The sequence below is a fragment of the Jatropha curcas genome, chromosome 2 (assembly GCF_041381405.1).
Source record: "Jatropha curcas cultivar XTBG-Jc1 chromosome 2, XTBG_Jcur_1.0, whole genome shotgun sequence".
In the NCBI taxonomy this organism is placed as follows: Eukaryota; Viridiplantae; Streptophyta; class Magnoliopsida; order Malpighiales; family Euphorbiaceae; genus Jatropha; species Jatropha curcas.
Window position 1 is genome coordinate 19202417 of NC_143152.1, and position 17641 is coordinate 19220057.

At 35.0% G+C, this 17641-nt stretch overlaps 1 protein-coding gene and 1 long non-coding RNA gene across 2 annotated transcripts; one reads left to right on the top strand and one right to left on the bottom strand.

The window, feature by feature from the left end:
* Nucleotides 1–1003: 1003 nt before the first annotated feature.
* LOC149498346 (uncharacterized) lies at nucleotides 1004–8401 on the bottom strand. Its single transcript, XR_016319565.1, has 5 exons — nucleotides 7984–8401; nucleotides 7167–7232; nucleotides 6217–6275; nucleotides 2052–2117; nucleotides 1004–1160 (listed from the first exon to the last, which is right to left on the bottom strand). It is a non-coding gene; the product is annotated as an uncharacterized LOC149498346 (long non-coding RNA).
* Nucleotides 8402–8984: 583 nt separating this feature from the next.
* On the top strand, nucleotides 8985–11463 carry LOC105647066 (uncharacterized). The gene is made up of 3 exons (XM_012233048.4): nucleotides 8985–9464; nucleotides 9544–9750; nucleotides 10877–11463. Exons 1-3 carry the CDS (start codon nucleotides 9018–9020, stop codon nucleotides 11192–11194), a joined length of 972 nt encoding a protein of 323 aa, XP_012088438.1. The 5' UTR covers nucleotides 8985–9017; the 3' UTR covers nucleotides 11195–11463.
* The last annotated feature ends 6178 nt before the right edge of the window (nucleotides 11464–17641 follow it).

Sequence of the window (17641 nt, forward strand, 5' to 3'; positions counted from 1 at the left end):
TTCAGAAAATAAATTGATTTTCATATTAAAAATTCTTAAATTATTTTTTTCCTTATGTATTTGAAATTTTTACATTATTTTATATAATTATTTAGTTTACACAAATATTAAGAGAAAAAGTTAGGAATATACTCCGATATTGCAATAAAATAAATAATTACATTTTTTGAGAATGAAATAAATAATTACATGTATTATAGAAATTAAAGTTTAATCAAATACTCATAGATACCATTAAAAATAAATATGATTGTTGATTGATTTAGTAATTAATTTATTGTGAAAAAGTTTAATCGAAGGTAAACTTTTTAAATTAATTAATAAAAAATTATTAAAAAATTCAATTGATTAATAATTTAATATCATAATTTTCAAATATTAAAAATTCCAGTTATTTAATAAACTCAAATTATTATCAATTATCTAAAATGATATTCTAGGATTTGTAAAGTTTCATTAAAGTTACCATAAGGAATTCCATTATTTATAAATTAAGATTGTATTTTTTTTATTTTTTTCTATAAGTGGTTTATTATTAGATTTTCTATACAAAGATATAGAAATATATTGATCTATATCCCATATCTGTATACAGATTCCAATTAATGAAATTTTTAGTTTGATTTTTTTCAAAAAAAGAATTATAAGTAATCTCATTATTCCCCCTTATTCTTACTTTAATATATAGTATAGTGTCACGACCCGTTTCCGTGGGCCGGACCGGCACTAGGGCCCAGGTAAGCATAAGGCCCCCGAGGCCCGTAGTTAGCCTAATTACTCAACTATACATTCCATACCATTTAATAGAAACAGTAAGCCCATACAAGTTAAGATATAAATGTAAATAAATATTATACAACCCGGCCCAATTTTAATTATCTCCAATAAAATTTAGTTTGGGCCTAGTCATTATCAATCACGTTCATAATATGGGCATACTGATTCTCCTGTGTCTAATAATACAACCAACCGTTTATAAAACAACGCATACGGCAAGGCCCAATTGGAAATACACGACCCTATAACTGCGGAGTTCAATAATATTCTGATAATAGAATAATTTATACATCCAAAATTAAATGACAGAAATATAAAGTTTACATTTATAACTCTGCGGAGAAGATTGCAGAGCTTCAGTTGAATCCGCTGCTTCCTAGTACCTGAGAGGTTTGGTGAAAAAGAGGGGGGGGTGAGTTTTGCAACTCAGTGAATAATAATAAATAATACACACCACATGCAGTCAAGCAAAATGCACCCTAGTATACTGAATGAACACACAACAGTCAATCATATGACATTACATCAGCACCCACAAACAATATCACCTTCAAATAGTCACATCACGTGGAAATTAGTCAGTGGAGTCACCGAACCCCCGATGAGCCGTCCTCCCACATGGCTCATCCTCTCACGTGTGCACCAGGGAGCCGATCCCCCATACTGGCCGACCGGTCTAATCCTCACTTGACCAGCCCTCTCATTGTTTTTCCATTCTCTCTTTTCTTTTCCATACCAACAGGAGGCAACCCGGTCGTCTCCATCAAATCTAGATCATCAGGCGCTCACAACAGGAGGCCACCCTGCGGGCTGCGATCAAATCTAGATTATCCGGTGCGCCCAATAAAGAAGCCAACCTGTGGTTAACAGTAACGGTAACGGTAGGTGCACACGGGGGCGCCGATCTCCCATTTACCCGGCTAACAGAAACAGAATCAGGATCCATATAACAGAATCAGAATATAACAGAAATCAGAATCAGGATCCGTATAACAGAAACAGTCTCACAAACCCATGGTGACCCACTTCATCCCAATTCCACACAAACAAGGCACAGTATATGCACAGCACAAGTAATCAAACAATTCTTTCAACGTATTACACCAATTTCATCCAAATGCACAATTATATATAAGTATAATTATAATGATCGTAACATAATATATATGATAAAATACTTGTAATATATTGTAAATATGTAAATAAAAATATAATGTTTATGAATAAATGTTATGCAAATGCAGTGTTGATATGCATTATTTATTATTACTCACAGTGATGGAGAGCGAAATTCTAGCTTTGATGTTGTCCTGGAGGAGCACTAGATGGACCCGGGCGATCTAAGCAAAGTAAGAATGACACAAAAAGAAATAACTCTATCAGACAAAATATTTCTTTACCCTTCTAATATTTTTATTTTATATTCTAAATTTTTCTACGTAATTTAATCTCGATATTTAATTTCTTTTCTGTAATAAATTTTTTTATTTCTCTAACTTTATTTCATTTATTTTCTTCTGAATTCTATTTTATTTCCTACTAAAATCTATTTTAATTTCTACCGAAATTTATTTTATTTTTCTATCGAAAGTTATTTTGTTTTCTACCGAAATTTATTTTATTTTCTGCCGAAATTTCGGCAGCATCTCCCCTAAAAATTGGACTATCTACCTGTTAAAATATCAACAATATACCAATAATTCCAAACCACACAGCCCATCCATCGGGCAATCAATCAATTCAATTTTTCCCATCCTCCATCCGAATAACAATATCAACATTACTTTCAACTCTTAATTTCTCATTTCATTCCACTCATAATATTATTATCAAAATTCCTCAATAAATTATTTAATACTGAATCTAAGTTTAACTAACTATTGTTTTTATTAATCAATAGTTACTTCACATTAATTAATCAATAACTATTTTGAATTAATTTTAACTAACTAAATAACTAAAATTACTAACTAAATATTTTTATTAATCAACAAATTAATACTACTTAAATTAATTTCACTACATAAAATTTAATTAACTACAATAATAAAATTAATTCAAGTAACTAAAATTATTAAAATTGATTTTTACCCCAAAATATAATTTTTGTCGAATTTTGCTAGATCGAGGATCGGAGCTACGCGCGCTGGAACTGCAAGCAAATGGCCGGATCTGACTGGCAGTGGCAGAGAGAGAATGAGGCGGCGCGATGAAGCTTGACAGACCCGTTCCTGGTGGTCGGAGGCGCGCTGGAGCGACGGCAGGGCAGTGGCGCGATAGATCGACTGTGGTGCTGCTCCTGTCAACTGTGCTCGCCTGAACGGGAACTGAGGAACGGTGCTGGCGGAGCTACTGCGACGGCGAGCGGCAGCGAGGTGGCGCGATCGACCTGGTGCCGCTGCTGCTGCTCTGTTTCTCGCCAGAAACGCAACGCAGGTGAAGAGAAAGGAGAAGGAAAGAAAGAAAAGAAGAGAAAGGAGGAAGAGAAGAAGAGGAGGTGGCAGTGGTGGCGCTGCTGGAGGTGTTGCAGAAATGGTGAGGGGAGGGTGAAGTTTGCGCTGGATATAGAGGGGAGAGGCTTCTAGAAGTGGTTTGGGCTGATTCGATTTGATTTCGATTCGATTCGGCCCAAATCTTGGTTTTGTTTGATTTTTCAATTTTCAATTGGTTTTCGATTCGGTTTATCACTGTACAAATTATTAATTCACGTTTAAATATTTAAATACATTTTCCACGCTGTCAGTTTATTAAATTTAAACGAAAAATCTTTGAAAATAAAAATTCTGGTTATTTCAGTCTTCCCCCCTTATAAAAATTCGTCCTCGAATTTTAAAAGTAACAAGTAACTAGGAAACAATGGTGGTTGTGCTTCTCACATAATGCTGCAACTGATAAAAGTTATTACATTCACATTTAGTAGAATACTTGTTCTTCTGAGCAGCTAGAAGGATGAATCAAGAAGATGAGATAAATATTTTTGAGTTCGTTAGTCAGACCAGAGGAACTAATTTTTATTAAATTTACGAAGACAAACCAATGGGAAGCAAATCTAATTTATAGGGAGGGTAGGATGATTATGAGATGAATCTAGCCCCAAAGTTACCTACTTTATTACCATAGTTAATTTAAACTTGAGTTGTATTATATCTACAAGTCGTCAAATATTCATAACCTAAAGCACAGATTCAACACTAATATTCACCTTTACACGTAAGAATTTTAATCACTTATAACCTCTGCTCAAGTAAGAGTTATTAATCTCATTAGCTCTATATCATGTGTCCTTACATTGATGTATCGTCATTTATTCACTCACCAGCTATCACAGGCAAAGATCATCACTCCATAAGAAACTCATACACAAACCAAGTATTTAATCTTACTGATATAAGAATCCACATATGCAATCAAATTTACTACTATCCCAATTTGGACTCCTTATTTCAAAATTCAAAACCTACATGCTGACTCATCCATTTTCCATCAATTCCAAATATTAATATCATTGCTCCTATAATCATGGAAGAAGTTTATAATTAGATAAGATAGTTGCTACCAATTCAAGGAGGTTTTAGATTATTATCAAACCACTACTACAAGCTTATTTCAAACAAAATCATGACAATTCTCTAGCTAAATGCTATCAACTGATAGGAGATCCTGACCTCTATCCCAAGTTCATCACCTATTTATCAATTTAACCATTTTCCAACGAAAGATAGATATACTATCTCCTTTCATATCCTACTAATGAGAATCCCATAAAAACAAGTAGCACATCAACTATAAGGAGAATTTAAATTCACCATCAAATACTAGCATGTATTCTCCTCACCAAAATTGTTAAAACTATCTCAAGTTCACTTGTTTATTCTTGCACAAATTTTCAATATCCTAAATAAATAGTAAATTAAAACCTAGCCAACTCACTAATGAATGAAAATACTCTAATTACCTTCATGTTCTACTAAGGACATAAATATAACTTTTCTTCTTTACCAATAAAACAAGTAACTTGCAAAAGTTGCACTAATTAATAGGAATTTCTTATTCTAACTACTTTGCATCAAGAAATTACATTTATTCACATTTATCGTCATTTCGAGCTAAATCCCATGATTCTTTATCAACTCTTATTCTCAGTTACTTTTATCCATAACACTTGGCACTTACACATAGTATATCTATAAGCTTCATATATAAATTCGGTCAATGTAACTCGTAAATTATTATTATACCCTATATTCATACACTTGAAAAGAAATAGTTGATGAATACTACAATACACTTTACTCTACTAAGAAGTGATTACTCATAAATAAAACTCACTTCATAAAATAATTCTACCAACAGTATTACTTATGGAAAATACTCATCGTCAATTAATATTCCAAGTCACACCAAATCATTTATTTATGAAACCTTGTATGTATCATTTATGTAAATGTACTACTCAAGATAATATATATCTCATGCAGAAAAGTGCTTATCTCCATAGTTATAATAAATTCCACCAACCAACATCACGTAAACTTCATCAAACAGATATGCTAAAATCAATATTCTAATTAAATAAATCCTAATGTCCTTGAATTAGAACCATCTAGTTTTCTTATCAATTCACACTATCAATTCATTCTCAACATACCCCTTCTATAGGCACACATATACATACACTCATGCATTCTTATAGATGTATTCCACATTCAACACGTATTAAATAAAAATAGCACACTTTCATCATCTAACTTCAACTTATTAATCCTATATAACTTATCTTCTTACATACTTAAATTACATATGAATATTATTTATTCCATATAAGGATTTTTGTTTAAACCATCCCGTTAGCATCAGTAACTAAATCACATCTCTAAGAACAAGGATACAATTTTACTCATTAAACAACTTGACTCTAACCTGATTGCGAACGACGCTGAAGACGAAAGCAAGGAAGACTATGTCAAGACATGACAGGAATTACTCCGTAGTTACATCTAGACTTATGAACTTTTGCTCTGATACCACCTTTGTCACGACCCGTTTCCGTGGGCCGGACCGGCACTAGGGCCCAGGTAAGCATAAGGCCCCCGAGGCCCGTAGTTAGCCTAATTACTCAACTATACATTCCATACCATTTAATAGAAACAGTAAGCCCATACAAGTTAAGATATAAATGTAAATAAATATTATACAACCCGGCCCAATTTTAATTATCTCCAATAAAATTTAGTTTGGGCCTAGTCATTATCAATCACGTTCATAATATGGGCATACTGATTCTCCTGTGTCTAATAATACAACCAACCGTTTATAAAACAACGCATACGGCAAGGCCCAATTGGAAATACACGACCCTATAACTGCGGAGTTCAATAATATTCTGATAATAGAATAATTTATACATCCAAAATTAAATGACAGAAATATAAAGTTTACATTTATAACTCTGCGGAGAAGATTGCAGAGCTTCAGTTGAATCCGCTGCTTCCTAGTACCTGAGAGGTTTGGTGAAAAAGAGGGGGGGGTGAGTTTTGCAACTCAGTGAATAATAATAAATAATACACACCACATGCAGTCAAGCAAAATGCACCCTAGTATACTGAATGAACACACAACAGTCAATCATATGACATTACATCAGCACCCACAAACAATATCACCTTCAAATAGTCACATCACGTGGAAATTAGTCAGTGGAGTCACCGAACCCCCGATGAGCCGTCCTCCCACATGGCTCATCCTCTCACGTGTGCACCAGGGAGCCGATCCCCCATACTGGCCGACCGGTCTAATCCTCACTTGACCAGCCCTCTCATTGTTTTTCCATTCTCTCTTTTCTTTTCCATACCAACAGGAGGCAACCCGGTCGTCTCCATCAAATCTAGATCATCAGGCGCTCACAACAGGAGGCCACCCTGCGGGCTGCGATCAAATCTAGATTATCCGGTGCGCCCAATAAAGAAGCCAACCTGTGGTTAACAGTAACGGTAACGGTAGGTGCACACGGGGGCGCCGATCTCCCATTTACCCGGCTAACAGAAACAGAATCAGGATCCATATAACAGAATCAGAATATAACAGAAATCAGAATCAGGATCCGTATAACAGAAACAGTCTCACAAACCCATGGTGACCCACTTCATCCCAATTCCACACAAACAAGGCACAGTATATGCACAGCACAAGTAATCAAACAATTCTTTCAACGTATTACACCAATTTCATCCAAATGCACAATTATATATAAGTATAATTATAATGATCGTAACATAATATATATGATAAAATACTTGTAATATATTGTAAATATGTAAATAAAAATATAATGTTTATGAATAAATGTTATGCAAATGCAGTGTTGATATGCATTATTTATTATTACTCACAGTGATGGAGAGCGAAATTCTAGCTTTGATGTTGTCCTGGAGGAGCACTAGATGGACCCGGGCGATCTAAGCAAAGTAAGAATGACACAAAAAGAAATAACTCTATCAGACAAAATATTTCTTTACCCTTCTAATATTTTTATTTTATATTCTAAATTTTTCTACGTAATTTAATCTCGATATTTAATTTCTTTTCTGTAATAAATTTTTTTATTTCTCTAACTTTATTTCATTTATTTTCTTCTGAATTCTATTTTATTTCCTACTAAAATCTATTTTAATTTCTACCGAAATTTATTTTATTTTTCTATCGAAAGTTATTTTGTTTTCTACCGAAATTTATTTTATTTTCTGCCGAAATTTCGGCAGCATCTCCCCTAAAAATTGGACTATCTACCTGTTAAAATATCAACAATATACCAATAATTCCAAACCACACAGCCCATCCATCGGGCAATCAATCAATTCAATTTTTCCCATCCTCCATCCGAATAACAATATCAACATTACTTTCAACTCTTAATTTCTCATTTCATTCCACTCATAATATTATTATCAAAATTCCTCAATAAATTATTTAATACTGAATCTAAGTTTAACTAACTATTGTTTTTATTAATCAATAGTTACTTCACATTAATTAATCAATAACTATTTTGAATTAATTTTAACTAACTAAATAACTAAAATTACTAACTAAATATTTTTATTAATCAACAAATTAATACTACTTAAATTAATTTCACTACATAAAATTTAATTAACTACAATAATAAAATTAATTCAAGTAACTAAAATTATTAAAATTGATTTTTACCCCAAAATATAATTTTTGTCGAATTTTGCTAGATCGAGGATCGGAGCTACGCGCGCTGGAACTGCAAGCAAATGGCCGGATCTGACTGGCAGTGGCAGAGAGAGAATGAGGCGGCGCGATGAAGCTTGACAGACCCGTTCCTGGTGGTCGGAGGCGCGCTGGAGCGACGGCAGGGCAGTGGCGCGATAGATCGACTGTGGTGCTGCTCCTGTCAACTGTGCTCGCCTGAACGGGAACTGAGGAACGGTGCTGGCGGAGCTACTGCGACGGCGAGCGGCAGCGAGGTGGCGCGATCGACCTGGTGCCGCTGCTGCTGCTCTGTTTCTCGCCAGAAACGCAACGCAGGTGAAGAGAAAGGAGAAGGAAAGAAAGAAAAGAAGAGAAAGGAGGAAGAGAAGAAGAGGAGGTGGCAGTGGTGGCGCTGCTGGAGGTGTTGCAGAAATGGTGAGGGGAGGGTGAAGTTTGCGCTGGATATAGAGGGGAGAGGCTTCTAGAAGTGGTTTGGGCTGATTCGATTTGATTTCGATTCGATTCGGCCCAAATCTTGGTTTTGTTTGATTTTTCAATTTTCAATTGGTTTTCGATTCGGTTTATCACTGTACAAATTATTAATTCACGTTTAAATATTTAAATACATTTTCCACGCTGTCAGTTTATTAAATTTAAACGAAAAATCTTTGAAAATAAAAATTCTGGTTATTTCATATAGATTATAGATAAATTATATTTTATATTTATTATTATAGTATATATTTCTTATGTTATTTAAAAAACGTAATATATAGCAAATCTTTATACATAATAATAAGCTTCTATTATTTAGAATAGAAAATAACAAATTACATTTCTTAATGCAAATTTGAAACTCAAAAATCCCAAAACCAACCACAGGAATAGAACCATCCATTTACATGCATTTCCAACCAAAAAAAAAAAAAAAAAAGAAAAGCAATAATTAAAAAGAATTACAATAGAAATTGGGCGGGATAAAAGCAACAAATAAAAGAGGGAAAGCTGATGAGAGCGAGCGAGGGATGAAAATTGAATCAATGATAGAAATTGAAGAGGACGACGATGACTTTATCTCAAGAGTGGCTGAAGCGGAAGCCCGCGCCCTTTCCAACAAACGGTGTCGCGTAACCAATCCTCTTGACGACGCTATTGAGAAGAAGAAGAAGAAGCAGGAGGGGGTTGTTGTTGCAGTTGAAGAAGGGGCTTACATTACTGCTCTTAGAGGAACCAAGAGTCCTTTCTGGCAACAACAAAACACTAGCTCAACCAGATCTAGAGTCAAGCCTCTTTCTCCTGATTATTCTAACCAATCAAACGCTGTTGGTGGTTCTATTGTCGATTCTACCGACGCATCCGAGCCGTTAGTTCCTCAGAAGAGCTGCCCTTGCGGTTTGGGTGCTTGTGTTATTTTCACTGCTAATACTGAGAGGAATCATGGCCGTAAGTTCTACAAATGTCCTGTTAGACAGGTTCGTAAATATCGAAATATGTGTTCAGTCCGAATTTGTGTTGTAATGGCGAAAAATTTATTTTCCCCTTTTCGTACAGGAAAATGGTGGCTGTGGCTTCTTCGAGTGGTGCGATAATGCTTCTGGAATGAATAACCATAACATTTTTGTTGGGCATCGAAATATTGCATCTAATTTTGGGTTTTCAGACCTTCCTTGTCCATGTGGAGCCGGATCTTGCTTGATTTTGACTGCCAAAACTGGGAACAACATTGGCCAACAATTCTATCGTTGCCCTGCAAATCAGGTCCTCTCATCTTTTAATATGTTTATTTTGACTTCTAATTAGGAATTGCTCATAAATAATAGAAGGAAAAAAGTGGATTTCTGTACCTGCAATCTTATTTTTCAAAAACTTTTGCAATCAATTTTGTTTGTTGAAACTTACTGATCTATTTCTTGTTTATTTAGCGTTAGATTAGAAAAGCAGAATAAGCTTTTCCTATTTATTTCTCCAGTTTTGAGGCTGATTATGTTTAAGAGATGATTTTAGCTGAAGAAGGATTGTTTTGTGGCATTTAATTGGACTATGAGCTAATCATCATTGTCTCTATGATTGGCAAACAACAATGCTTCAGCTCTCTCTATATATCCATCTTTTTGAACCTGAGATCTTAGAATCTGCTGCGAGATCTATGAAAGTGAAAGATAATCTAATCCAAGTTATGGTAATCAAGCTAATGAAACTAAAAATTTTCTCTCGCATGTTGGTGAAGCTAACTAGGTCAAAAGTTTGCTGCACTTGTGCTTTAGATATTATATCTGTTACAGGTTTCACAAAATGTTGTTGGTGCTTTCAGAAAGTTACTGATGAGGTGACTCTAGAATCCCTGTGTGTATCACAAGATAAAAGAGTGAAGTTTATGCAGACCCATCTCATTTATAGGTTGAAATTACAATTACAACGTGTTTGTATGCAATAGCCAATTATGGTACTGGCATCACATTGGATGTCATTATGTAGGAGTAATTTGTTCTTGAGAATTAAGATAGTATAGTAATCAAATGGATTGGCAAATAATAATCTTACCGTGATATGGAAGGTAGGAAAATGGGCTCTTGGCCATTTGTGAATTAACCTTGAAATGATATTTTTGCCCCTTAGGAGTTTAAGACTAAAGAAGTAGAATTGGCCTTATGATTTTGTGTTTGTTTTCAAGAAAAAGAGCTACACAAGATTGTGTATATAATGCCTTTTGCTATGGCAAACAATTAGAACGAAATTGGAGGATGCTCGAGAGATTTTCTCTCTTTGTTTGTTTGTTTGTTTAATTCTCTTTGCCGTAATTTGTACATTTGTTACCTATCCTGATGGAGCATGTGGAGTGGAGACAATTTTGTCTGATAGTAATTTTGCTTTCTTTGCTGGATAGGGAAGTTCATGTGGCTTTTTTAAGTGGTGCAACGATAACGTTGTAACAGCTGGTCTTCCAGCAAGTGCATCAAAAGGCTTCAACAAAATGAATGACACAAACAACAAAAGCAATGGAAGAACTGGATCTTCCTGTTTCAAATGTGGCAATGAAGGACATTGGGCAAAAGATTGCCCCAATCCATCGCCTAATTCTCATCCTCCTGCTGAGATTGGAAGGGGCACTGCAGCTGCCGGTTCTTGTTACAAATGTGGTAAGCCTGGGCACTGGGCAAGGAACTGCACCGCTAGTCAATATACTTATGCTTCACGTAATTAATAGATCATCTACTGTTTCTGGTAGTATTTTGGCTTAAATGGGAAATTTCCAAAATCCAGAGCCAGAGCATATTATCATTTGGTGGAATATATTTTTGATCATATGATAGAAGAACAAATTTCCCCAGATTCAAACTGTTTGTAAATGAATGACATTACTACTAGGCTGGTAGCGGAAATTTCTTGTTATAGAAACTTTCCCATGTTCATATATTCCCATTATGCGATGTCTATTCGCTGGGTAAAATTAATTAGTAAGCGTATTTCTTACTTTTTTTCCTTTTTAGCAAAATTACGGATAGAGTGAATTACTATTTAGTCATTTAGTCATATTCAACCGTATTAGTCTTGGGGCTTATTTTCAGAATTTAATTATACGTTCTTTCGGTTTTATATCTGTTATATTAGTCGGGACTGCTTATTTTTAGAGTTTAATTATATAAAATTTCTTGATTTTATTCTGTTATATTAATTCATTTTTCTAATGGTGAATTTAATAGAAAGATTAAGTACTCAAATGCATTATAGTTCTGATTAGTGTATTTGAAATAAGGGATAATTATAAATTTAGGGAAAAATAATAATCGCATCCTTAAATTTTAGTCTAATTAACACGTGAAGGCTTTTATTTCTAAAGAGTAATTATAAGGTCTCCAAGTTTTGATTCTGTTTATAATTTCGTCATTCTGTTCAAATTTACACCATTTTCTCCTTACTCTTAGCAGTTTAAGTGAGTCCAATGAGAGAGATTTAAATCCCAATAAACAATCTCATTACCCTAGCTGCTAATTAAGCTTCTCACAACAGTCTCTTTGCCTCTCTCTTTCGCCATCTTCTTCTCCTTATCTTCTTAATCTCTGGACGTTTAGTTTTCTATTTGCTTTTTTATTTCCAGAGTTTTGGTTCTTTATTTATGCCAATTTGGGTATTTTGCTGGTAGCTTCAGTCTTAAATATCACAAAATTTTAGCCAATTCTCGTTGCCACTCCGACTCCACCCTACTCTCCGGTTCAGCCGCTGGTTGGGAATTGATTTCTTCTATTGCCGAGTAAGAGTTGTCTGTTGGTAGATCGGCCGAAAACGAATTGTAGCGCTTTCTAGAGCCTCCTCTTCGGAAGGAAAAATTAATTCAAGACAAGGTGTGAAGTGTCTCCACTCTGTATCATCGTCTCGCTCTCAATTCACTTGTTACTTATCTTCCTCTTCTTCTTCTCATACATACTCTAATCATTCCGGTAGAGTTGTCATTACTGGTAACACAAATCCTTCCTATTTCCTCTTTCTCTATTTATCTAAGGTGTCATGTGGAACTAGCACCCGTGAATTCAATGAGGCATTGTGACTTCAATTTAAGATTTTCTTGTTTTTTTCTTTTTTTTGTTTTTTTTTTTTTTTTTCATTTTTAGTGAATTGGATATATGGAATCAGGGGCGGAGCTCCTTTGGAGCCTAAGGAGGCCGTGGCCCACCCCTCCTAAAAAAATTTTCTTATGAAAATGACAATTTAATTCTTCAAAATATAACAAAAGTTATATTTTGGCCTCCCTAAAAGTTTAAAAAAAATTTCATTTGGCTCTCCCAAAATGATTTCCTAGTTCCACCTTTGTATAGAATAATGGCTTAATTCAGTAGCATTTTTGTACTGTTATTGTCCTTTGTACAGAATAATGGCTTAATTCAGTAGCATTTTTGTACTGTTACTGTTTATATAAAGGGGTGCGCAAAAGGGTGGTTTGGTTTCGAATCGAACCAAACCAAAAATGGATTTTCTTTGAAATCAAACCAAATCGAAATAAATTTATAAATCAAACCAAACTGGTTGGTTTGGTTCGATAGACATTGGTTTGGTCTAACAATTCGGTTTTACTTAAAAAATAAATATTTTGAAAAACATATCGAAAGACCCGAAAATCGAAATTATGGAAGATTTCCAACTGAAATCGAAATTATGGAAAATTTCTAACTGAAACCAAAATCAAAAACTGAATAACCGAACCAAAAACCAGAAAATAATTTAGTTTGGTTCAGTTTTTGGTTTTTTTCAAAGTTTGCTAACCCCTTTATGTACTGTTATATGAAATAATGGGCTATGTAAGAATGATTGCGTTTCAAAGGCAATGGATGAGTTTCATAGTTTGGAGAACAAGTACGAATTAAGTGTTTAATCTTAAATATTTTGATGATAAATATATTTTCTTTAACTTGAAGAATACCGGGGTATCTATTGGCTTGATGATGTTATTTTAAAAAGTTGGTGTTTTGGATGGAAGGACGAAACTGTGGTTGGAATTAAAATTTAGGAACTTTATAATTACTTTTTAGAAATAGAAGTCCTCATATGTTAATTAGGTTAAAATTTAAGGGCGCAATTATTATTTTTCCTAAATTTAATGCCTAATGTTTTTTTAAAAAAAATTCTATTCTGTTATTTGAATGGATTTGATGTCTGACCTGCGATAATTTTATCAATTAAATGTCTGTGTGCGCTTGTTTTTGGCACGTATGGCTTGCAGAAATGTTGGTTTGCAATTTATTATTTTTTTTTCTTTCTATATATGCACCACCAGATTTAGCCGCCTTATTGCTAAAATTGCCAACCCAAAAATACTCTTCTTCAGAATTTAGAATCTCTCTTCTCAAATTGCGTGTCTTTTTTTTTGGTGACTAACTGTTTGTTTTCTCAAACTAGAGCTATTACATTATTGTTCTGTCTTGAGCTTTACAACTCGTGTAAAACTTTTCTTTTGTTTCTAATTTTAAATTTGATTTTATGCATTATTTTGTTTGGTTAATGAATATGATTTTGCTTTTGGATTAGATTTTAAATTTATTTTGGCATCGATGATTCAATCTAATGTGTAATGCTTACATTTGAAGCAAGTTTTTGATTTTTTTTATTTTCTGAAGGACATAATTAATGGAAAATACAGTTTGTATCTTTGTTGTATAAAGAGAAAGTATCATTTTCACACAAATTACTTACCTACTCTCGGGAAGGATTTGCTTATAATAGGTGTATGAGTTTCATATCCATACATCAAATCAAATAAAAAATAATTTTTTATTTAAAGGGGAGTATTTTTGACTATTTACTGAGAAAAATATGGATAAAATAGTAACAATTTTTTAAAAGAACCATTTTTTGATTGGCTTGCTATGTGGATGGTTAATACTCCAGGTGCAAGAAATTCTTATCCCCTACTCTTGATATATGAGACTACCAGTACACTAATCCAATTATTATCCCTTTTTATCTTTTTTTTTTCCAATAAATGGTCAAAAATAATTTCGTTTCTTTCATTTATTTTTATTTTATTACTATTCAATATTGGCTTGGATAGGATTAATGTATAGATTTTTTGCTATTTTTGATGTATGAATTGAAGATACTATCAATTGAACCGATCTGGATCTAGGAGAATGTGTTACACGGCTTAGAATCATCAACCAATAAAGCTAGAGTCGGACTCCCCTCCAAATTACACCTTTTATTTTATGCTTTCAATGCTTTGTCCATATCATTCATATTGCCATGCATTTTAAGTATGTTCATGCAACAATAATCTGATATTCATGCAACACAAGTATTTTGATTAATTCCAAACCACTGATTCAACGAAAAGTGCTGAAAATCTAGTTCTCGAACTTAATGATTGGAGGATAGTGCATTTTATCCATTGTGGCAAATTAATTAGAGTTATTCATGGGGTTTTTACGTAATATTTTCCCTTAAAACAAAAACAAAGTAAGGTGGTGACTCTAAAACACCAGAAGTGCTCTAAGAGCCAAATAAATGAACCATAAGAGTTCTTTTGGTCTGTGAAAAATCGACCAATGAGCCTTTTTGGATTGATCCGTCCTTTGGATTGTTCCCATAGTGCTCAAGATAGGGGTGACCACGGTTCCGGAATCGCTGGTTCTGGTTCCAAAATCGACAGTTTTGGTTCCAAAAAATGTGGAACCATACGGAATCTAAAACTGATGGTTTCGGTTACGATTTAGAACCGAATGGTTACGGTTTCTTAATGGTTTCAAAACTGACGATTCTGTCCGGTTCTCGTATCGATTTTTCAGCGAATCGCATAATCATAAAATAAAAAATTAGGGAACATTTTTTGTTTAAAATATAAAATAAAAATATTTATGAAATGATTTTTTAAAAAAACTTTAAGAAAAAAAATTTAAAAAAGGCTTGAACTTTTTTCTTTTGAAAAAAAAGGCTTGGACAATAATTAAATATTGTACTTTGGAGAAATTATTAGACAATAATTTGGATAATTATAAATGGGAGAGCTTAGAGAGATTAGAGAGTAAAGAGTAGTAGGGAGAAATAATTTTGTATAAGGATAAATGAAAATAATGGGTATTTATAGTAAATTCAAAAAATCAACTTTCCACAAATATTTTTAAAACTAGCTGCTATATAGCTGTTACGATGGTTAATTTGGAGATTTCATCGAGTGGCATTCAAGTTACGATGGTTAATATCGAAGAGAAATGGCACATCTTTTTACCCAGCAAATGATCAAAGCTGAAGCCATTATATGGTTCAACCCCAGCTTCCAACAACCCATCTTGCTGATTGCCAACTTAGAATTTCTGGCCTAAACATCACTTCCTTCTCAACCCAGCTTGATTGCTTTCAAGCCAAAGACAGGAATGAGACCGGAATGCAATTGGCTTAAGAAAAGCAAGCAACTCCTTTCCAGAAGTTCGAATTGAGGATTATAGCTTTACCTTTTCTGCCGGGGACCCTTTCACTTTGAACTCGTGAGGAATGGGGCTTATATATAATCCCACGCTTAGTTCGTTTTCTATTTTTTTTCCTCAAGAGTTTTTTGATCAATGCCGTGGCTTCAGCGGGCACGATCGTATTGGTATCACTCAGCTTTGGTTGCTGATCTGTGCTTCCAGTACCTTTCTGCTACCCGGGCAGTGATCTTTCGGGTGTCAGGCGTTCACCTCGATCAAGATCTTGAGTATTTTAAGATTTGATCTTAGCATTGGTAGAAATGAATTGAATTGGGCATTGGCTTCAATCATAGACAGGTCAAGGATATCTTCTCTCCAAAAGACCAAGATATTGGCAGGGGATTCATCCGAGATGTTTAACCAAAGAAATCTCATAGACTGACCAGAGATGGTAGCTCGCAGGCGAACGAGTAACGAAAGTTATTAAATTAAGGCGAGACCGCAGGAGCTTGCTCCGAAGGCACACCAACACCTGATTTTGAGAAATGCTTACCAAAACAGATAGGAATTAGCCTATGAAAGGAAGGGCTAGCCGACCTCCTTTCCTCTACTCCTCCACTCCAAACTAGCACTTCTGGGCTCGAGTGACAATGAGAGGAGTGAAGGCATTTGAGATCCAGAAACAGGGAAAGAAACGAACGAAGAGAAGTGACCTACTCATTCCGGAAATGAAAGCAACACATAGAAAGTGGTCCGAGTTCGCTCCGCGCACCTTTGGTACTTCAGTAGGGCGATTTGAATCTCGCCCTTAGCTATCCTTTAGGCATACCGTCGAATCTAGCCTACAATCCTTTCGCACTTCTCTTAGGAAATTGATAGACCTGATTCCAATCAAAAGTACCACTTTCACTTTCAATTGATAGCCCTTCTTTTGTCTTCATTGACCGAGTTGCTGGACAAAGGAACGAGACCCATCTCACTCATCCGGATCCCCATTGGTGAGAAGACTTACTGTCATCCCAGAAAGTGATCAAAGAGCATTCAAGATCGAAAGCAGTTGATGATCAGTTCCATGACGTGACACGCTATCGACACCATTAGACGATCTATTTATGGGAAGATATTTATGGGAAGATAGAAACTTCCATAGCCTGAACTGCTCAAGTCTGATCCTCTTTCTTGATCTTCCTTCACAGACCAATCATGTAACCTGATCAAACTCTGGGCGGGCTGCCAGGTTTCGCCTACGCTACGGTTTCAAAAGATTGAACCTTGCTGGGGGGAATTTCTCTGCTTCCTTGCTTTCATCCTCTCTCTCTCTCTTATTTTGTTTTCGTTCTCAATTCGTTTGTAGCGAGTTCATGCTTTTTCCTTTACTAGAAGACTGAGTCTAAACCGCTGACCCCAGGGAATTCGGCATCATATCGGTTAGCTGAGCCTGCCTCAAGGAAGAGCTTTGATCCTTGCCTAGAACCCTCACAGCCTTCCCGCTGGATATCCCGTTTTCCTTATCTCGTGCAATTTAAGGGAACGAGACTGGAAAGCCCAAACGGAGCCCGGCGGGGGAATGCTTACCGATAAGTAGTGCTTTTTCGGAAGAAAGAATTTTAGCTCTCAGTCCAGTACAGTAACGTGCTGCAGTGCCTGAATTCCTACTGGCGCACTGACTGCGATCCCTGATCGCTTGTACTCTAAACCCTTGATCACAAACACTGGTCCCTGACCGACTTGGCTCTAATACTTGAGCTCTTCACGAA

What these genes read in the sequence shown, in the direction of transcription:
- LOC105647066 (XM_012233048.4), top strand. Translation starts at nt 9,018, where the DNA reads ATGAAAATTGAATCAATGATAGAAATTGAAGAGGACGACGATGACTTT. An exon ending in ACAAATGTCCTGTTAGACAG is followed by an intron (nt 9,465 to 9,543) that starts GTTCGTAAATAT and finishes CTTTTCGTACAG; the next exon opens with GAAAATGGTGGCTGTGGCTT. An exon ending in ATCGTTGCCCTGCAAATCAG is followed by an intron (nt 9,751 to 10,876) that starts GTCCTCTCATCT and finishes TTTGCTGGATAG; the next exon opens with GGAAGTTCATGTGGCTTTTT.